Source organism: Schistocerca serialis, unplaced genomic scaffold (assembly GCF_023864345.2).
Source record: "Schistocerca serialis cubense isolate TAMUIC-IGC-003099 unplaced genomic scaffold, iqSchSeri2.2 HiC_scaffold_1402, whole genome shotgun sequence".
Classification (NCBI taxonomy): domain Eukaryota; kingdom Metazoa; phylum Arthropoda; class Insecta; order Orthoptera; family Acrididae; genus Schistocerca; species Schistocerca serialis.
The window spans coordinates 1927565-1945498 of NW_026047628.1; the positions used below are offsets into that span (position 1 = coordinate 1927565).

Sequence of the window (17934 nt, forward strand, 5' to 3'; positions counted from 1 at the left end):
TTTTGTGTTCAAATGTATGTGCCACATGTAAAATATTCATGACACACTTTGGACTAAAATATTCGCAGATCAGCCTATTATTTTGTCACTAAACTTTTGCTACATGTAAAGTAATCATGGCACACTTTAGATTAAATATTCCTGGGTTAGAGAATCTTTTCTTGTAAATGGTACGCCAATTGTAAAGCACTCACGCCAAATTTAAGATGTTGTAAAATTAGAATGTAAGTCTTTTTTGTTGAGAGAACTCGACTGTTTAACGTGCTGTTGCAAGGCACCTGAAATTAAATAAAACCTACTCAGCGAAATAATACTTTCGATTATGTGTGAGGACACATTTGAACGTGTAATCTGTGTTGTGTCAGGATCGCGTCGAAGCAGAACGGCGATGGTAACGGCAGTCTTCCTCCGTGGCGGAACCCAATTCAGGAGCGAGCGGCAACGGGGTGGCAGCCTCGGGGGGCAGGCGGCGACCGCAGGCGCTCAAGGCCGCACCAGCAGAGGGCTGCGCGCCGCGGCCCCCGCCACACCACCCCACCCAACCCCCTGCTCACACTCCTGATGCGGCCTCACGCCGAGGGACTGCAGCTCACGCCAATGGACCAAATGATAGTCTTACATTACTGGCCTCCAAGGTCACCGGACCGGACTGTTTGTGATTGTTCCTTGTGGGGGCTTATGAAAGACTGTTTATGTGGTTCCGTTACTTGAATGAACTGAAACATCGCAGAACAGAAGCTATGGAAGCTGTGACTTGAAACCTGCTCGCTGCAGTGTGGGAACAATTTGAGCACCGCATTGACAAATGGCATGCATCTCAGCGGGTGCTATTGAACACCTGTGCAAAGGCAGGAAAAAAAAAAGAGTAGATTTTGAAGTGTTTATATGACTACGCAGAAGCGGTGTTGGGAATTCGGTTTACGAAATCATGTGTTGGGAGCCCCACGTAAACGGGGTTTGCCTTGCGAACAGCAAAGCGCACCACGAGACACCGTGGTGTGGATGGAGGCAGGCGGCCCGGCAGTGCGCACACCGACGTAGACGCCTCGCCGGCCGGCTCTGCCGCAGCCGCTCCCTCGCCTGCCCTGGGCCCAGCTGGCAACGCCGCCCCGTGACGTCAGCGCTGGGTGGCGGCAGCCGCGCGCCTCGGCTGTTTGTGCGGCCCAGTTCTGGAGTGAGGGGTATAGAACGGCGAGACGCGGTGCTGTCTGCTCGAGAGCTGCTTTCTATCACTTCTCCGGGGGAATACCAGAGGAAGGTAAGGCGGGCAGCCGGCCTCTACTGTAATTTCTGGAAGCTGCGGACGTTGTTCCGCTGTTTTCCACGCTTTTGTGTGGTCCGTCGCCTAACTCGCAAACTGAGCAAAATTGCTCCTTTACAATACGGCGTCGTACTTTGAAAACAGAAAATTAGCATCGCTACGAATGGCGAATAGTGTGTTAAATTACCGTGTCGAGTGTTTAATAATTTTTTGCTCGTTATTTCCTGCCTTTTGTAGAGTCATTTAATCGCTGAAAACCTGAGAGAGAATAACGTGGTACAAATGGAAAATAGCGCCACATTCAGTCGGTCAGTGTTTCGATGTGCCAGTGTAGATTCCTGCAGAATTCTCGTACCACACATATTTAAAGTCAAAACCACGCGTTCTTTATTATGTCGCTGCATCGAAATAAAATATGTTCGCAGGACGAAAGTCGGCGATAACCATCAAATGCAGCAGACTGAGTGAGTTTTAGTGCGACACTACGTCTTCTGCCTCTGGTTCCATCAGCCGTAGCCATCTCTGTTACGGAACCCCCAGCAGAAATTTAATTTTGAATGTTTCACATAAACTGGCCGAATTTAAACATCTAAAATGCTGTCGTAATCTAGTATTTAAGAGGTACAATTTTGTTACGGGTCTCACGCAGTAAGGAAAGTATCACAGTCCACTAAGAGTGTCTCTTGCAGGGGTTGAAATTCCCGGACGTTAGTCACCCAGTATTTGAGAACGAGACAGCTTAGCGATTTGCGATAAACTCAACAAAATTCCAAAGGCTGTTATTTCTCTCGCTATCCTCTTTCCTCCTGGCCCTACAAACCACACACAACGTGAACAGCCACACTTTCGCTGCTCGTGCAGTCAACTTCGGCATCAGACATGGCGTTTTGTTGCCTCATTAGTAGCGACGCTGTTTGCAGCGCACTTCGCAGGCAGTGTCCACATACTCCACTGAAAGTATCGGCTAAATTATATCATTGTACGGCAAACGCGCCAGGAGATACGTCATAAATATTTAGACACGACAAAAACTTGTTTTTGCTTGAAACGGAGTGCAAATTAACGAGAGCATTTTCATACAGCGTTTCATAATGAGAATACTGGCGGCATTGAAGACACGTTCAGGATAATTTCAAATCGTTCTTCTCTTTTTCTCGCTTTTATATGACAAATATTACACTCTTCAACTCATTTCTAAAGTAATCAGACGTAGTTACATTTTTCTGTTCATGTATTGTTATAATGTTATGTTCATAAATAAATGCAAAAATACGCGTAACTTGGGGGAAGAAAAGCTGTTTCGTGCGCGGGCGTTCCGAATCGACTCGCGAAGCAGAACACGTGGCGACATGCCGACATGATTCTGGCGGTGAAACACAGCGCTTGCGTGAATTTCAATATTTTCACAATGTTCTGGACCTGAGGCAGTGGTGAACGTCCGATCTGTTGTGTTCCCCTATATCTTGGTTGGACTGAGCCGAAGATGGGGTGAGTAGTTTGCGAATCCTTGAAAAGTTACTGTAATGTTCGTGCTTCATGAAATGAATCTGTTTTTTTTATCGTTCTGTCACGTCTCCTCTTTTGAGATTTGCTGCTGAGGGGGAAGCGATCAAATACCACACGTTTTTTGTTCTCTGCAGTGCTGCAGCGCTTTGTTTGGCTTTTCTCGTGTTAAAAGTTGCGTGATACGAGAGCATGCTGCGTTCACAACGCATCAGATCTCTTTGAGACGCGTCGGATTTGTGTGCGGCTTGTTGTGCAGAAAAGTTGTTGCAGTCATGCTTCCGCATTAGTCGTATCTTTCTGTACGAAGCAACGAATGTTGCCGGTTCTGGCGCTGTCACTTACCAACTTCTTCACTTGAATTGAATTGGATTTTATTTGCCTTTATGTTGTATAAGGCATCGTCATTTGTTACATAATTATACAGTTTGTTACACAAATTATACAAAGAGTAGATACATAATTCCACAGATGGTTATACAAAAGGTTAACATATAGATACTATTACGTAAATATTGCATATCTTCTACTCGTCCATAATTAGTTACACCGGTTGCACAGACAAATTTTGTTGTATGTCGTAAGATACAATTTTGTTAGTTCACAATCACACTGTTATATAAAAGAGCATCTTATTTTTCATTATATAAAAGACTATCATATTTTTCATTGTATAAAAGGTTTTGTTATTACACATGAATTCACTTGTACTGGAGAATGCTTTCTCCTTCAGCCATGTCTCTACCACCGTTTTAAATTTATTTTCATGCAGCTCCCTTGTGCCACCATAAAGTGTTAAAAAATGAGTCAAATGACGAGGTTAACCCTTAACTATCAAAGTGACTTTTCTGTAACGTATACTACGAGATAGTGTCTCTGAGATCCCTGTGTTTAATCTGAGATTTAAGGCGCAAATAATTTGATATTTTTAAGTTAAATGACATTTCGTTTTAGAATTACTTAAGTGTTTTTTAAATAATCTTTATTGATTTGCAGGAGTTTACTTTTTATTTCACATTTTGTGCGGATTTTTAAATAGTAGACATAAACGAAGTTTTACAGAACTGAATTTTAGATTCTCAAAAATTACAGTACAACTGTAGCAAGTAAATTCTCACATCAACTAAATGCTGGGATTTCAACGTGCACATAAAAATTGCTCTATAGATACAAAACGAAAGTCTGAAAAAGTGACATTGTTTTCTGTATCACCACAGTGAACATAAAATTTTAACTAAAGCATTAAGAATTTTATTGGAGAAACAGAGGACCACATCACAATTGTCCTGAAGTTCTTCCTCCGAATGACCCTTCGCCAGCAGAACTGCGATCACTGGATCTCGTAAAATCCGGCTATTTCTTGACCTTTATCACTGAAATCTCCCTGCATCCACTGACAAATGGTTTCATTAAACTTTCGATCGTTAAAACTGACAAGTTCACGAGACGCGGTCTAGGAGACATCACTTGTCAGTAACACGTGTAAACAACAGACAAAGAAGACAGTAGTGCAGCTCACAAAATATTGTGGAGTTGGTGCTTGAGGGAAAAGGCAGGTGGGGATATAGAAACATTCTGCCAGAATTGACCTTCCAGAGACAGTTCGAAATTTTCACGCGGGCTGGGAGATAGCACTTCGTGAGTTAAGGGTTAAAGAGAAGTGTAAATTCTTACGCGCAGCCGATAACGACGGTAGAATTGAAATTGTCATTTCGAGTGTAATAATTGGGAGAATTGAGGTAGATTTGTTATCATCGCAGCTGTGAAAGAAAGTACGTTACTTTGCCACAGCACTGTAGGTAAAATTCGAAGCTCAATTTCTGGCTTTGTTCACTTATTCCATTAAGTGTAGGGCCCTGTAACACAAAACAGAAACAGGCCTATACTTAACGTGACCTATTCGTTTACTCCAGTACAAGTTAGTCCATTTGAGGAAAGTATATAAATACGGTACTCGAGTTGTGAGATCTGGAAAACTGCCAGACGTCTCCAGCTACCGAGAGGGTTTTACTTTTTTGCTGGAAGAATGACCGATCATCACGTCTGTCGAAGGCTCAAGTCTGTCGTGGATGCCGCACGTTTGACACTTTTGTACGCATGATTGCTGTGTGTGATTGCTTCTGTTAACCACGTAACAGATTTAAACTACTTTGTAATCTATTGATGTATTTCATCGCAGGGTATCTAGATTCTGAGAGACCGAATTAATAGTATTGATGTGCGGAACACGAATTTGCAGCAAGTTCTCTGTAATTTCTTTGTAACGATTCCCTGTCCTGAGAAGTACTTTGTGTCGCTTCCATGTATTGCCTTTATTTACTTAAATATGACTATGTACACATTCTTTCAAATGAGGCAGTAATGTTTACACTTTACGATATATTTTATCTGCCTGCCTGTTTAAACTTTCTCTTTTCTTTATTTTTACAATTTAATATCGTGACAGGCAAATACCTAAATACATAACAGGCTACTTGGTGAACGAGGCGGATGGCCACTCAAAGTAGGTTTCGTATACAGCAAAACCTCAACACGGAAATAAGTGCACTTGGCAGAAAGTGTTTCACAGAGTGTATACGATCCGGGAAAAACCCGGGAATAATTTCATCCGGGAGAAAACCGGCAAAAACCCGGGAATTTTTCATTGTTTTAGTTTTCAGTTAAATTTTTGTAATTTTGACTGGTAAGAACCGGTACTCTAACAAAGGATATTACTGTTTCCCGCTACTGCAGAATAATACTTCAACAATAAAACATAAACGAGAGAAAAAAACGAAAATAAAATGCGCCATGTACAACGACGACATACAGTGCTCGTGCAAGCGTCTGCGAACAGCAAAATGTGTCAAAGGCTTTGGGAAGACTATGCAATGCTTCATAACAACAAATTGCCTCCGATGAGCGTGAAGTCACAACTGTTTACATTTGATTCGTTTTAGCAGTTACGAGCGGGCTCATGCGCGTTAGCAGTTGAGTCGCGTTTGAGTAGTTTCTTCCACTTTGGCCAAAGGAATGTCACTGTTGGCTGTGAAGCAGTCGCAGCAGGCAGCTAGATGCCACCGGGAAAAAAGGGCCTCCAAATTCATATTCTTGAGGGGGGTGGGGGACTTGTTTCACCAAGCGCCTAGGATCCAGCGCACGTTTGTCTATCGTTTATTCTTATGATTTTGAAAAGCTTCCCTTCTGGTTTTTGAACACATTTTAAGTTGATTTCTTAATGAATCATAAGTTCATATTTGAATGCGTGCATATTGTTCGTAATGTCTCTGTTAGGAGTATTAAAAAATGGTTCAAGTGGCTCTGAACACTATGGGACTTAACATCATAGGTCATCAGTCCCCTAGAACTTAGAACTACTTAAACCAAGCTAACCAAGGACATCACACACATCCATGCTCGAGGCAGGATTCGATCCTGTGACCGTAGCAGTCCCGCGGTTCCGGACTGCAGCGCTAGAAGCGCGCGGCCACCGCGGCCGGCGTTAGGAGAATCCTCGTCGAATCTAGAAATAAACTTCACGCAGACAAAAGGGGACGGGGCTATACGAGCTGAGCAGAGTAAAGCCGAACGGATGAATGCCAATCGCTGTCTTGATTGTGTGGTTGATTGGGTTTGCGAATGATCGGGGTTGTTATAATTACTAGCGAAATCCATAGATTCATACTACCAGAATGGAAATAAACGACTGGCAGGAATAATGGGTGAGAAAGATTACGTATTATCTTCTCGGTGTATCCAAGAAAATTAAATTTTGACAGAAAATTTTTGTCCAGATAGCTACTCTAGTAAGGACCAGTTGTACAGTCCCCGGCTAGCAGCCGCTTAAGTTCTATTCTGGAAGTAACGCGGAAAACGTGTTGTACGAACACGTAATAACGCCTAACCGGAAAATAATTAGATAACATTTCGATTTTTCATGTAGCAAAACGTTCGACGAACTTTGATGAGGTAATAGATTCTTTCGCAGAAAGGAAAGCACGCCATGTAAAGCTGTAGCAAGATTAGAGAGAAAAATATGCTAGGAGCTAAGGATTGAAGAAATGTGTACATTCTTCCATGTCTCCTGTCTGTATTAGTCTTGTGTGTCCGATATTTAATTTTGTCACACAAAACAGCAAGTTATTAGCTAATTGGCAATAAAGGGTGCAAATTTTCTGAAGTTATTGTTCTCCCGATTACAAATAATCCCATCCGCTGTTAATTGCGAGATTTTTTAAAGAGGGGCAGGCTGTCAAACCGGCCGACAGGGAACAGGAGAGGCACCACAAGATATTTCAATTTCCACTGTCTTGAATATAGTTTGATAGCATCCATTACAAAATTTACACGTATCAATTCCACAGAGCGAAATACAGTGACTTGCGGTAAAAGAATGCTTTATCAAGAGCACTGCACTTTGGCACACTTAGGGCCAAATAATATGTATTACATTTCCTCGAACACACATGTTTTGTGTTCGACTTTTCAGAAAGATGTGCGCTACAAGATGAACATATTTTTGAAAATTCGATTTTTTTAGTATTGGCCCGTTCCGCAAATATCTGTAGATCCGGGGCTGATGCGCAGAGCAGTCTGAGTTATAGTGGGTAGTCTCCACGTGACCCGTGTTTACATTTAGTGGTTTTGCTGTTTCCCCTTCGTTTACTCTCATGGCAAATGAAAACAAAACGGATATCTGTGGCCGGGAGCCATCAAGTGAATTAAAATACATTCACATAATTACGGAAAGCTAAAATGTCATTAGTTTTAGATTTTATTTCCACCTTTGTGACAGAGGCAAGCATTAATCGCCTTGCAGAACAATGAAGTTACTGTCATCTGTTTGCTAAAGAAATTTGGCTTTTATTAACCTTTTCTGCAGAAGAGGTCAACGTACCTGAAATGAAATGTTTAATTCCACAGTACTTGCTAGTTTGAACTGTTCGCTGCATTTCTAGTGCACGTTTCCATCTTCTAGTACGTATGGCATTATGCCATAATAAAGAACCAAACATGATATAATACAGTACTGGCGCTGCAAGAAAATTTACATCCCGAAAACCACACTGAAAAGCTTAATATCAGGTCGAGGCCTAATTCATTGGGAATCTGGACATACGAATGTGCACTTTAAGTATGCACTTTAAATGTGCAAATTTTAGTATGGTTCACGAAATTCCGATGCTCTTGGAGTATCCTCTGATGCCTTGTTTCTTTTATGACATATGTATGAGCTTTCAATGTTTTACACGTACATACATACGGGCTTATTACGTCATCATAGCTGCGCAAGCGCTGTGTCGCCTGTTATCTATATTCTCTGGCAACTGCTGAAACGAACCTATTTCTGACAGGTCGCGGGAAAATACTGCGACTGGTGGTTTGAAATGCGTTAATTTCAAAGTAAATATCCATTTACGTAAGTTGAACTATGTGCGAGAATGTACCATGAATTTCTTGTATCACAGAGCGCTTGACTCTCGTTTAAAAAATCAACTCCTTGATAACGGGCCATTTAGAAAAATTTCAAACCCTGAAGATCAGACATTTATGTCATTAAGTGTTACTCGCACATTTGTACGATATATCTTAAAGTGTAACACGCGCAAAAAAGATCGACATTATATGCAGCTTCTCTTGCAGCTTATTAACGTTAGAGACCAATATTATATGTGTAAGCTTTTCTTTTCTTGTAGCAACACTATGTATATTAAACTATTAACTTTCCCTGTTTGCGTGTTCGTGCTACTGAACAGTGATGTTGGTGTTGGCTGTCTACATCACGTGTCCTATCTATGCTCTGAATATCCACTGTCATCGACTGGCGAGATCACGTGACATGAGCTATAACTGGCTTACAAAAGCGCTTCGCAATCTCGATTTCAATGATTCGGAAAGTGACATGCGGTGTTTGGTGGCATTCCAATGTATACTTTCGTAATAAGAAAATACGCAGCGCAGATGTTGCTGCACATCAAATATATTTGGACTCGCATTCGGGAGGACGACGGTTCAATCCCGCGCCCTCCGCCCTGATGTAGATTTTCCGTGATTTCTCTGAATCCCTCCAGGCAAGTGCCTGGATGGTTCCTTTGAAAGGGCACTGCCGACTTCCATAATCCGATGACCTCGCTGTTTGCTCTCTTCCCCCAAACAATCCAACTCAACCCCAAATATATTTCCAAAACGTGTTTTTCTTCCCTGAGTTTCGTTTTCTTAAGTGCCAGGAAATTCTACAGCCGTGTAAAAAATCATAACCATTCAAAGGATTGATAAGGGAAAATAGTGTCACTTATCACGGAAAAAGCGTGTCTTCACCTGGGAGAAAGTATTTTTAACCGGGAAATTTTTTTCCTTGTCCGCGTATACACCATGTTTTCAGTGTCGCCTAACATAGGCCTAATTAACTAAATTCAGCCCTCTGTAAACAAAAAGCATTTGTTGTTCGTGCAGTAGGCACAAGTACTAGAAGGCGTAACGTAGGCATATCTGTACTTTTATTGCAATACCTCTCGACAAGTTGAGCAGCGCGCTTCGTCGCCTGCAGTCGCGACTTCGGCACAGGGATCGCATTCTTTCTTCCCGAAAACGGCCGGGCTGTGTCGCTGCCCCGGCGAGTCCGTAGTACGAGTAGCCGCGCGTGAGTGGGGGGAGGGGGGGTGGCGCTGCAGGCAGTGGGCAGCGCGAGGGACACTGTTCTGGACAGGCCGGAAGCATGTCCCCAAGCTTGTTTCAAGGTCGAAGAAAAGATGGTTTCGTTCGATGGTGATAGAAATAAAAAATTATTTCCGCATCTTTCGGTGTGGTGCAGCCCCTTACGCAGTCCGTGTTTCAAACAATTCTTAGCTGTACTTGTAATTCGAATACATCCAGATCGTTTGGGATCTGAGAGTAAACACTCCAAATATGTGAAATAGCCATTAAATTCTTTTTGAAGAAAATGAAGCTTCAGTGTGTAGTCTCTCTTTGAAACGGAAAGTAGCTGGTTTTAAAGGAATGAAAAATAGAACGATGGTCGGGTTAGAAACTTCAAAGCGGTCACACACATCGTCATTGTCGGTGCAGGATGCCTGCCTAGTGTATATGTGTATTGGATACGGTGGTGTCTTTATACGATCAGTGTTCAATTAGTGTATTTCAAAACTTTGAACAGAACGATAAATTCAGTTAACAACATTACAATAGATTCCTTACAAAAGACTGAAGAAAGTATTCATCATATAGGAGCAGAGAAATAAACGTCTCAATTTTCCCAGCATTTTCTCTACGAGAGTACATTTGTTTTCAGGGGCAACGCTAAACGAATGAATCTGCGGTTAGGTCGAGTTTCCGTACCGCCTTCCAGCTTGCAAAGGGTTGCGCAGTTTCACCGATTCTCGGGTTACGTCGACAGTGTGGAAACTCGGCCATAGCCAGAACTCAACACACCTGTAGTGTGACGTGTGCGTGATTAATTTCATAGCAACATTAGTCTCCCAGAGTTCTGTGCCCTCCGACGTAAATTTTCACGACTTCACAAGTCTGCAGCTACAAATTTGCCGAAGTTTGCACTTAGCTCTGCTCGCTGCTTTTTTACTCTTTGGAGAGAACAAAATCCACCCACAGAAGCTCACTTGCAAGATTTCAACTTGCGAGCTTTGTTTTTGAATTAGCATTACTCTAGGAACAAGACGACGAAGAAAAAAAATGGTACCAGACATTCATCCTGTAGTGAAATGCGGAATAAGTGATACTCGTTGACACTGTGTTTTTGTGGTTAACGTTTCAATAAAATGGCAACGAAACATAAATTCGTCAATTTAAAATGCGTTCTAAAACGACAGTCGTAAGGCCCAACACTCTGAACAAATACCGCGTTTCTTACCTAGCTGACCCCCACTCCTCCCCCCCCCCTTAGTTCTATGCACGATGAAAATGTTAAGAGACGTTGAATTTCATTGTCGGTTCTCAGTAATGCGGCAATCTTATAAGTAAAATTTGCCACGAAACGCATCATTGACCCACCCTGCCGCAGTACACGGCTGCTGGGTGCTGTGTAGAGATGGACAGACACGTTCATCCTTCGGCACTAGTTCACTGGTGATCGTTCTTTTTTGGGAGCCGTTCATCTTTATTTGTTCACCGTTCATTTGTGCATGGTATACGGTTCTTAAGAAAAATTGAAAACCAGTAGTGTAGGTGACTGAAGGATGGAAGCCGCCAAGAGAGGGCACTTGCCTTCCCTCTGGAATACAGGGTTTTTATTCATTGCAGAACTCACATACTTGTTGAAGTAATTTCCGTGATTCTGCAGAACCTCTCGTGGTAGCCAATTGAAGCGTTACATGGCTGATTGCAGTGAAATAGTATAGGGTCGCTCACGGAAAAGCGGCCCCGCTTAAAGACTGCTCGCCAACTAAGCCCGTTACGAGCAGATACAATAAACGGATAAACATGTAATAATTAGGCAATGCATGTAGAGCTGCATCAAACCAGTCTCAGGACTGAAGACCACAACAACAACAACAACAACAATTAGGCAATAAAGAAATACCAAATAAGCCAATGCGAGTCCCAACTGCAAAACAATAGATGACGATTGGTGGGCGACAATGGGCAGTCCAATACTCGGGGCCGATTTTTCGTGCGCCAGCCTCTACCACTGAAATAATGTTGTAGAAGTTGTCATGTTCTCCTTAGAAAATGTGACACCAGACATATGGTTATGGAGCGCGAGCTTCGTTCGGCTGTAAGTCGGTCTGCCTTCCACAACAATAAACATGCCATTTTACCTTGGATCATAAAAAGACTGAAAATAGCCTCTCTGTCGACTTCCTTTACTGCCTTCTTTGAAATATTGCTGTGGAGTTGCATACGCGGCATTTAACCGCTGTCGTGGAATCAGTGTGCGTCACAGGTTTCGTAACGAATCATCAGTAGCTAAACGTAGTGCTTTCCGGAGCAATGTAGTAACAGAATGGCCTGTGCATTACGCTATGCCTTAAAATTTGTTTTCTGCTTTATCACTTTCCTGAAAGATTACTCAAAGGCTCTTTGACTTGTTCATTTTCCTTATAACAAATACTATTCTCAATTCTAATCGTTTTATACTTCAAATTTTTCATTTTTGCTATCAGTTTAACGTTAATGGTACTTGATAAAAATGTTTTCTAAATATTTTGCAGTTTTATTTCCTAACTTATTGGTCGTTTTCTTGAACACATGTTGAATGCTATCGTAGAATGATAAAACGTTAGATCGTCAACTTCAGAAAAGTGTCATGTCCAAAATCCTATTAATAACACAGAAAGGCTTACTTCAAAGAAGGTAATTGAGTCATGCCCGTCTTGTAAGTATCAAAGTAATTTACCCATAATAAATACAAATACTGAGTTGACATCGATCATTTCGTGGAGAGTTCTGGAGGCATGATAACATCTCAAAAGTGATAAATTATGCCCCCCTCCCTGGAAAAATTTCTGCTTATACTGTACAAGTACTACATTTTAGAGTATTGGATAAAAATTGTAGAAACTGTTTTTTTAAAATTACAGTTCATGAATATCTTTCTTTCATAACACAAACCCATTTCCAACAAAGTATTATAGGTACTACAAGCATTGTAGTATTTCAATAAATATTTTGCATTTTACAAACTCAAGTGGGGTCAGACATTTTCCCATATGTGCTATTAAAGAAAGCCGGCCGCTGTGGCCATGCGGTTCTAGGCGCTCCGGTCTGAAACCTCGCGACCGCTACGGTCGCTGGTTCGAATCCTGCCTCGGGCATGGATGTGTGTGATGTCCTTAGGTTAGTTCGGTTTAATTAGTTCTAAGTTCTTGGGGACTGATGACCTCCGATGTTAAGTCCCATAGTGCTCAGAGCCATTTGAACCATTTGCTAAGGTAATTTGTGGCTCGATTGAATGTAAATGACATTAGAATGAACTCAAAGTAGAGCGTGGCCAATTTCCTTCCCCATCCTTAGCTAATCCGAGTTTGTACCCAAACCCAGATGACCTCGATGCTGATGGTATGTTAAAACACTAAGCTCCTTCATTTTGAAAGACTGCAAGATTTGTGCACTTAGCTGCAAATTGAAGAAATTTGGTCTCCTCTATTTCTGAAGACATCTTGTGGAAAATTAGGATGCTGCAACTAAATTGAAAACCTTGAAAATTGTGATATCAAAGACTTGTAGCATTTCACCTGTTGCAACAATATTACACAACAGATATATTACAGTTTTAACGAACTGTCAATCAATACAGGTCTACACTTGTTGACGGTGCTGCGTAACGACAGTGCTGTTCAGTAACGCTGTGTTTCAGAATCGACTACCATGGCAGCCGGCAAGGGAGTTCAGGAGAGCACACCTGCATACCTGGGTGGCCTACTAGACGCTGGGGAAAGTAACATGGTGACTTTGGCGGCGGGGGAGACGCGGCTGGTGGCGCACACAGCCGTCCTAGTTACCGGGAGCCCCGTGTTTGCCGCAATGTTTCGCCACGACATGGAGGAGTCGGGCAGTGGCCTGGTAGACATAAGAGATGTGGACGGACCGGTGCTGAGAGAGCTACTGACGTTCATGTATACCTTCCATGCCCCCCAGCTGGCGAGCATGGCTGCACAATTACTAGTCGCCGCCGACAAGTACGGCGTGCTTAGCCTGAAGGCTCAGTGTGAGCAGCAGCTGGCCACAGCACTGGCTGTGGACAATGCGGCGGCCACAGCTGTTCTTGCTGTGCGTCACTGCTGCCCTGGCCTCAGGCAGACCACCATCTCCTACATAAAGGGGCGCACGCATGAAGTGATGGCAACGCAGGGCTGGGCTGACGCAGTACGCACCCAGCCAGAAGACGTCATAGAGGTCAGCAAGCTGCTCGCGGAGACACCAGAGTCCAGGTAAGCACAAGATGATCACCATTAATCTGTGTGTGTGCGTGTGTGTGCGTGTGTGTGCGTGTGTGTGCGTGTGTGTGCGTGTGTGTGCGTGTGTGTGCGTGTGTGTGCGTGTGTGTGTGCGTGTGTGTGTGCGTGTGTGCGCGTGTGTGTGCGTGTGTGCGCGTGTGTGTGTGTGCGCGTGTGTGTGTGTGCGCGTGTGTGTGTGTGCGCGTGTGTGTGTGTGTGCGCGTGTGTGTGTGTGTGCGCGTGTGTGTGTGCGCGTGTGTGTGTGTGTGTGTGTGTGTGTGCGCGCGCGCGCACGCACACACACGCATAGTGCTAACAAGTTTTTTTCATCAAGCACAAGCGCGCGGGCGCGCGCGCGCACACACGCGCGCGCGTGCGCGCGCGCGCGCGCTTGTGCTTGATGAAAAAAACTTGTTAGCACTATGCGGATTTCTTAGATTTACTGCTGGAGAAGGCAGAGTGGATTCTACAACACACCCAAACTATTATACTGTATTTCTTTATCATAACTTGAAGAAGATGAAATAGTTAACTTTGAAACAATCCATGTTAACAGGAATGTGGCGTTTGTTGCTGTTGCTAAACACTAATTTACCACATAAGTACCTCCTCTCAATGTATGACTGTAAACTTTACTACATGGTGGCGTCTAATGAACTCTTGCGCTGCTGGCTGTGTAGAGGGACAATACTGTCATTTTAAGCAATTATTGCAGAGTTAAACAAGACACTGGTCTCACGTTATTTAAGCAGTGGTGGCATACAGAAACTGTTGAGGGCGTGTCTTTGAAAAAATCTCTCAATCATTGCTGCAACTGGCAGTGACAGTGCTTACTTGTGGTTTCATTCTGAGGTACCGATTGTTCTATGGGACCTCGTTCTTTGACACCACCACATTTCCCCACCACAAAACCTTCATACCATTGTCATCTAGTGTTGTCACATGGTGATGGTGGGGGAGAGGTGGCCTGAATGTGAACACAGATGAGAAGAGAGGAAGTGGAACAACAGCCAATGGCTGCTTGTTGTCCACACCACGATAGCCACCTTGCGAATGACTAGGAGCACCAACTGAAAAACTGTCCATGTGGCATCGCGTATCCAGTAACACAGATGCTGTCGGTTGGGTCGATGGCAAGTGAAACACCTGGGGCAGTGTGATGGCTGTCTGTGGGCGGCACCTCCACGGATACACGGATGTCAGCTCAGGCTGCAATCTCGGTTGACACCACTCTGGCACTTAGTTGCCAGGATGTTTCCTCAAATGTTATGGGCAGTTTAGTCAATGTTTGTGTAGAGCAACTTCCTCATAGATTGCACGTGTGACAGGCCAAACATGAAAAAATGTGGCTTTGCATTGTCTTCAATGGTTCTGTGCACCTCAATCTTTAGTCCTCTTCAAATCTAGGTCACACAGTCTGCTGTTCTTGTCACATGGGTACACAGACTTTACTGAGAGGCACTGAAAAATTGAACAAGTCTAACCCAAAAATCTTTGCACTTTTCCTAGAACTGAGTGCATGAAACATATATTGCAAGTTCACGAAAAGTTGCTGGCATGTTGCATGCGTGAGCGCGTGCAAGCGTCCCCCCCCCACTGCCACACACACACACACACACACACACACACACACACACACACACACACACACACACACACACACACACACACACACACAGTACTGGCGCCATCTGTAGATACTACAGAAGTAGGAATCTGATGATGTGGGCTACTGATACTGTCGTGTATGTTTATTGATGCACCAGTTGCGAACTAAAATTTCTTTTCTATTGGTGACATTGACACAAAATGCACCTCGTGTAAGCTTCACTGAATCTGTGCACCGGACCTGTGCTTGCCCAGGCTGCCTTGTAAACAGACTGTCAGGCTAGGTCTTTGCATACCATGTGGAAGCATTTTGTGTCACACCAAGGACAATGTTTCCTGTAATTTGAAAAGCACTGAAGACGACTTTCTCATTGTATTCTGCAGTGAACATCACATATGATGCCACCGAAAGTTTTTACCTTCACTTTCACTGTTCTTCTGATCACTGTTTTATTCACTTAAACATTAGGATGAACTTTAGACTGGGGGTCTTGTGCATCATTTAACAAGAGAAATAGATGGAGAATCAAAGTCAATTTCAATTGTGTCCACCGTACTTAGATTCCACAATAGACAAGTGTTTTCAGATTGTGTTCAAGCAATTTTAGAACAGCTGTGCAAATGTATGTGTCTGACACATTTTATGTGACTGCAATATGTAACAAAATAATGCTATGGCTTAGCCCAAAGCACGTAAACCTGAAATATCTTGTTTAACCCTGTAAGTTCAGCTATCCACTGTTCAAAACACTGTTGGGACAACTTCTTTAGACGAATAAATCTGAACCTCACTGCAGTGATACATATCTGAGCAACAGAATGTTCATCTAACTTCCAAACAAGGTCATCATGACGAAAATCGGGGCACAATTTTGAACACTGAATTGGGGCACAGTTTGAAACACAGTCAGTATATGTCAGTTCTGACAGATGATGGAGAGAAAGCAATGGGCATCATAGCTGTAACGTTGTATGTGTCAAAGTGGGCTTCGACTTGCGTGTGATATTCAGACCAATCCTCTTCATTACCATTAAACTAATGGTGCTTGGGAGGAGTGACTGGCTGTGGAGCAACTTAGTCATTTGTTAGATGCTGAGCAGCAGTTGCTCAGTGTGCTGCACCTGAAATTGAAGAACTTTGTGTTGAGAGGTAACCTGTTATGGCTCAGACACAGTTAAATGCTTTATGGCATACACAGGGTGAAACAGTACACACAAAGAATAGTATACCCATTGTCAGATGTCACAGGCTGCACAGATTGCTAAAGCAGGACAAGTGGCAAACTGTGGTGACACTAACATCAGTCTTCAATGCTCGGAAGAGTGCAATTGTCTCAACACAGTGTACTGAACACCTCTAATGATAGGCTCAACAGGTAATGACTGCATGTGGCAATGTTAACACTGTGACATCAGCAACTAAAACTGAAATGGGCACGTGACTATCGGCACTGGACGTTGGTGCAGTGGCAGAGCATTGTACAAGTGTACAGTCTGATGAGTCCCAATAGCTTCTTCGTCAATCGGATGGTAGGGCATGAATGATATTCCAGGGGAAAAGCTCCTCCCATCTGTTCTGTGGAGAGACAAGCTGGCAGTGCCGCCGTCATGATGTGGGGAACATTCACAGGGGCATCTTGTGGGTCCAGTGGAGCTTGCTCAAGGCACCATGATAGCAAATGAGTATTATACACTGGTTGCAGACCACGCACAGCCCTTTGACTCACATTTATTGACAGTAGTGGCAGTTTTCAATAACATGTGCCAGGTCACAAGGCCAGGAGTGTGATGGAGTGGTTTGAAGAACACATTGGCGAGTTCCAGTTGATATGCGACCTGATCGCACACATCTAGCATACGATGGAATGTGGCGTCTGAGCTCATCTCCCCCTCTCTGGAATTGATGGACATTAGGTGACTTAGGCTGTGTCCTACGTGAGCAACAGAAGAGACTGACAGTGCGCAACAGCTTCAGGCGACAAAACACAACCGCAGGTGTAGTTACGGAAGTGTCCTATGTGAGCAATGTCTGTGTCGCTGCCTGTCTCCCGCTGCAACTGGCTATGTTTGAATTCAAACGTATTTGAATCTTGTTGCTGCAGCATGTGTGACAGAGAGATACAGCCACGTGTCTTCTTGGCAAGGCAGTGGAGTGGACGCGACGGCAGCCATTGAAATATTTAGGAGATTATAAGAAAACTATTTGGTGAAAAAATTTGGTTCATCCGCATATTACAGCTTGATATCGTCGCTTGATAAAGGTCTCAATTTATTTTCGTTATTCGTCATAGTTACTGTGCTGCACGAAATTGAGTACATGGGTGCACGAAATTTTGAAGAATTTGCAGAGGTAAAATCACATTGCATAGACTTTCCATGTAGTTCATTTAAGGCCATACATTATTGTGGATGAAATGTAATAATATATCTAAACTGTATTTAAAATTGAGACCGGAATATTTCTTTTCATTCTTGAGATATTGGTTGTTACATCCACGGACGGGGCGGAACCTTTCCTGCGCTTTGGGAATCAAGTGGTCGTAAAAATTGTTGTATTTCATAAATGGTTCAAGATATCGAAAAGATGATATTTGGAAATGATAACACGCAGAAAGGACTATTTATCGTATGATTGACACTCGATTCACTTTTGTAAACGCGTGAGCAGAGCAAAAACAAGACTCCCTCTAAATT

The 17934-nt window shown here is 43.2% G+C and overlaps 1 protein-coding gene across 1 annotated transcript in view; it reads left to right on the forward strand.

Annotated features, from left to right (window-relative positions):
* The first annotated feature begins 1177 nt into the window (after positions 1 to 1177).
* LOC126442758 (speckle-type POZ protein-like) overlaps positions 1178 to 17934 on the forward strand; it is a 39605-nt gene continuing 22848 nt past the window's right edge. The window contains exons 1-2 of the mRNA XM_050090792.1: positions 1178 to 1258; positions 13053 to 13626. Of these exons, the coding sequence (XP_049946749.1) occupies positions 13064 to 13626 (563 nt within the window). The 5' untranslated portion in view covers positions 1178 to 1258; positions 13053 to 13063. The remainder of the gene's footprint in view (positions 1259 to 13052; positions 13627 to 17934) is intronic.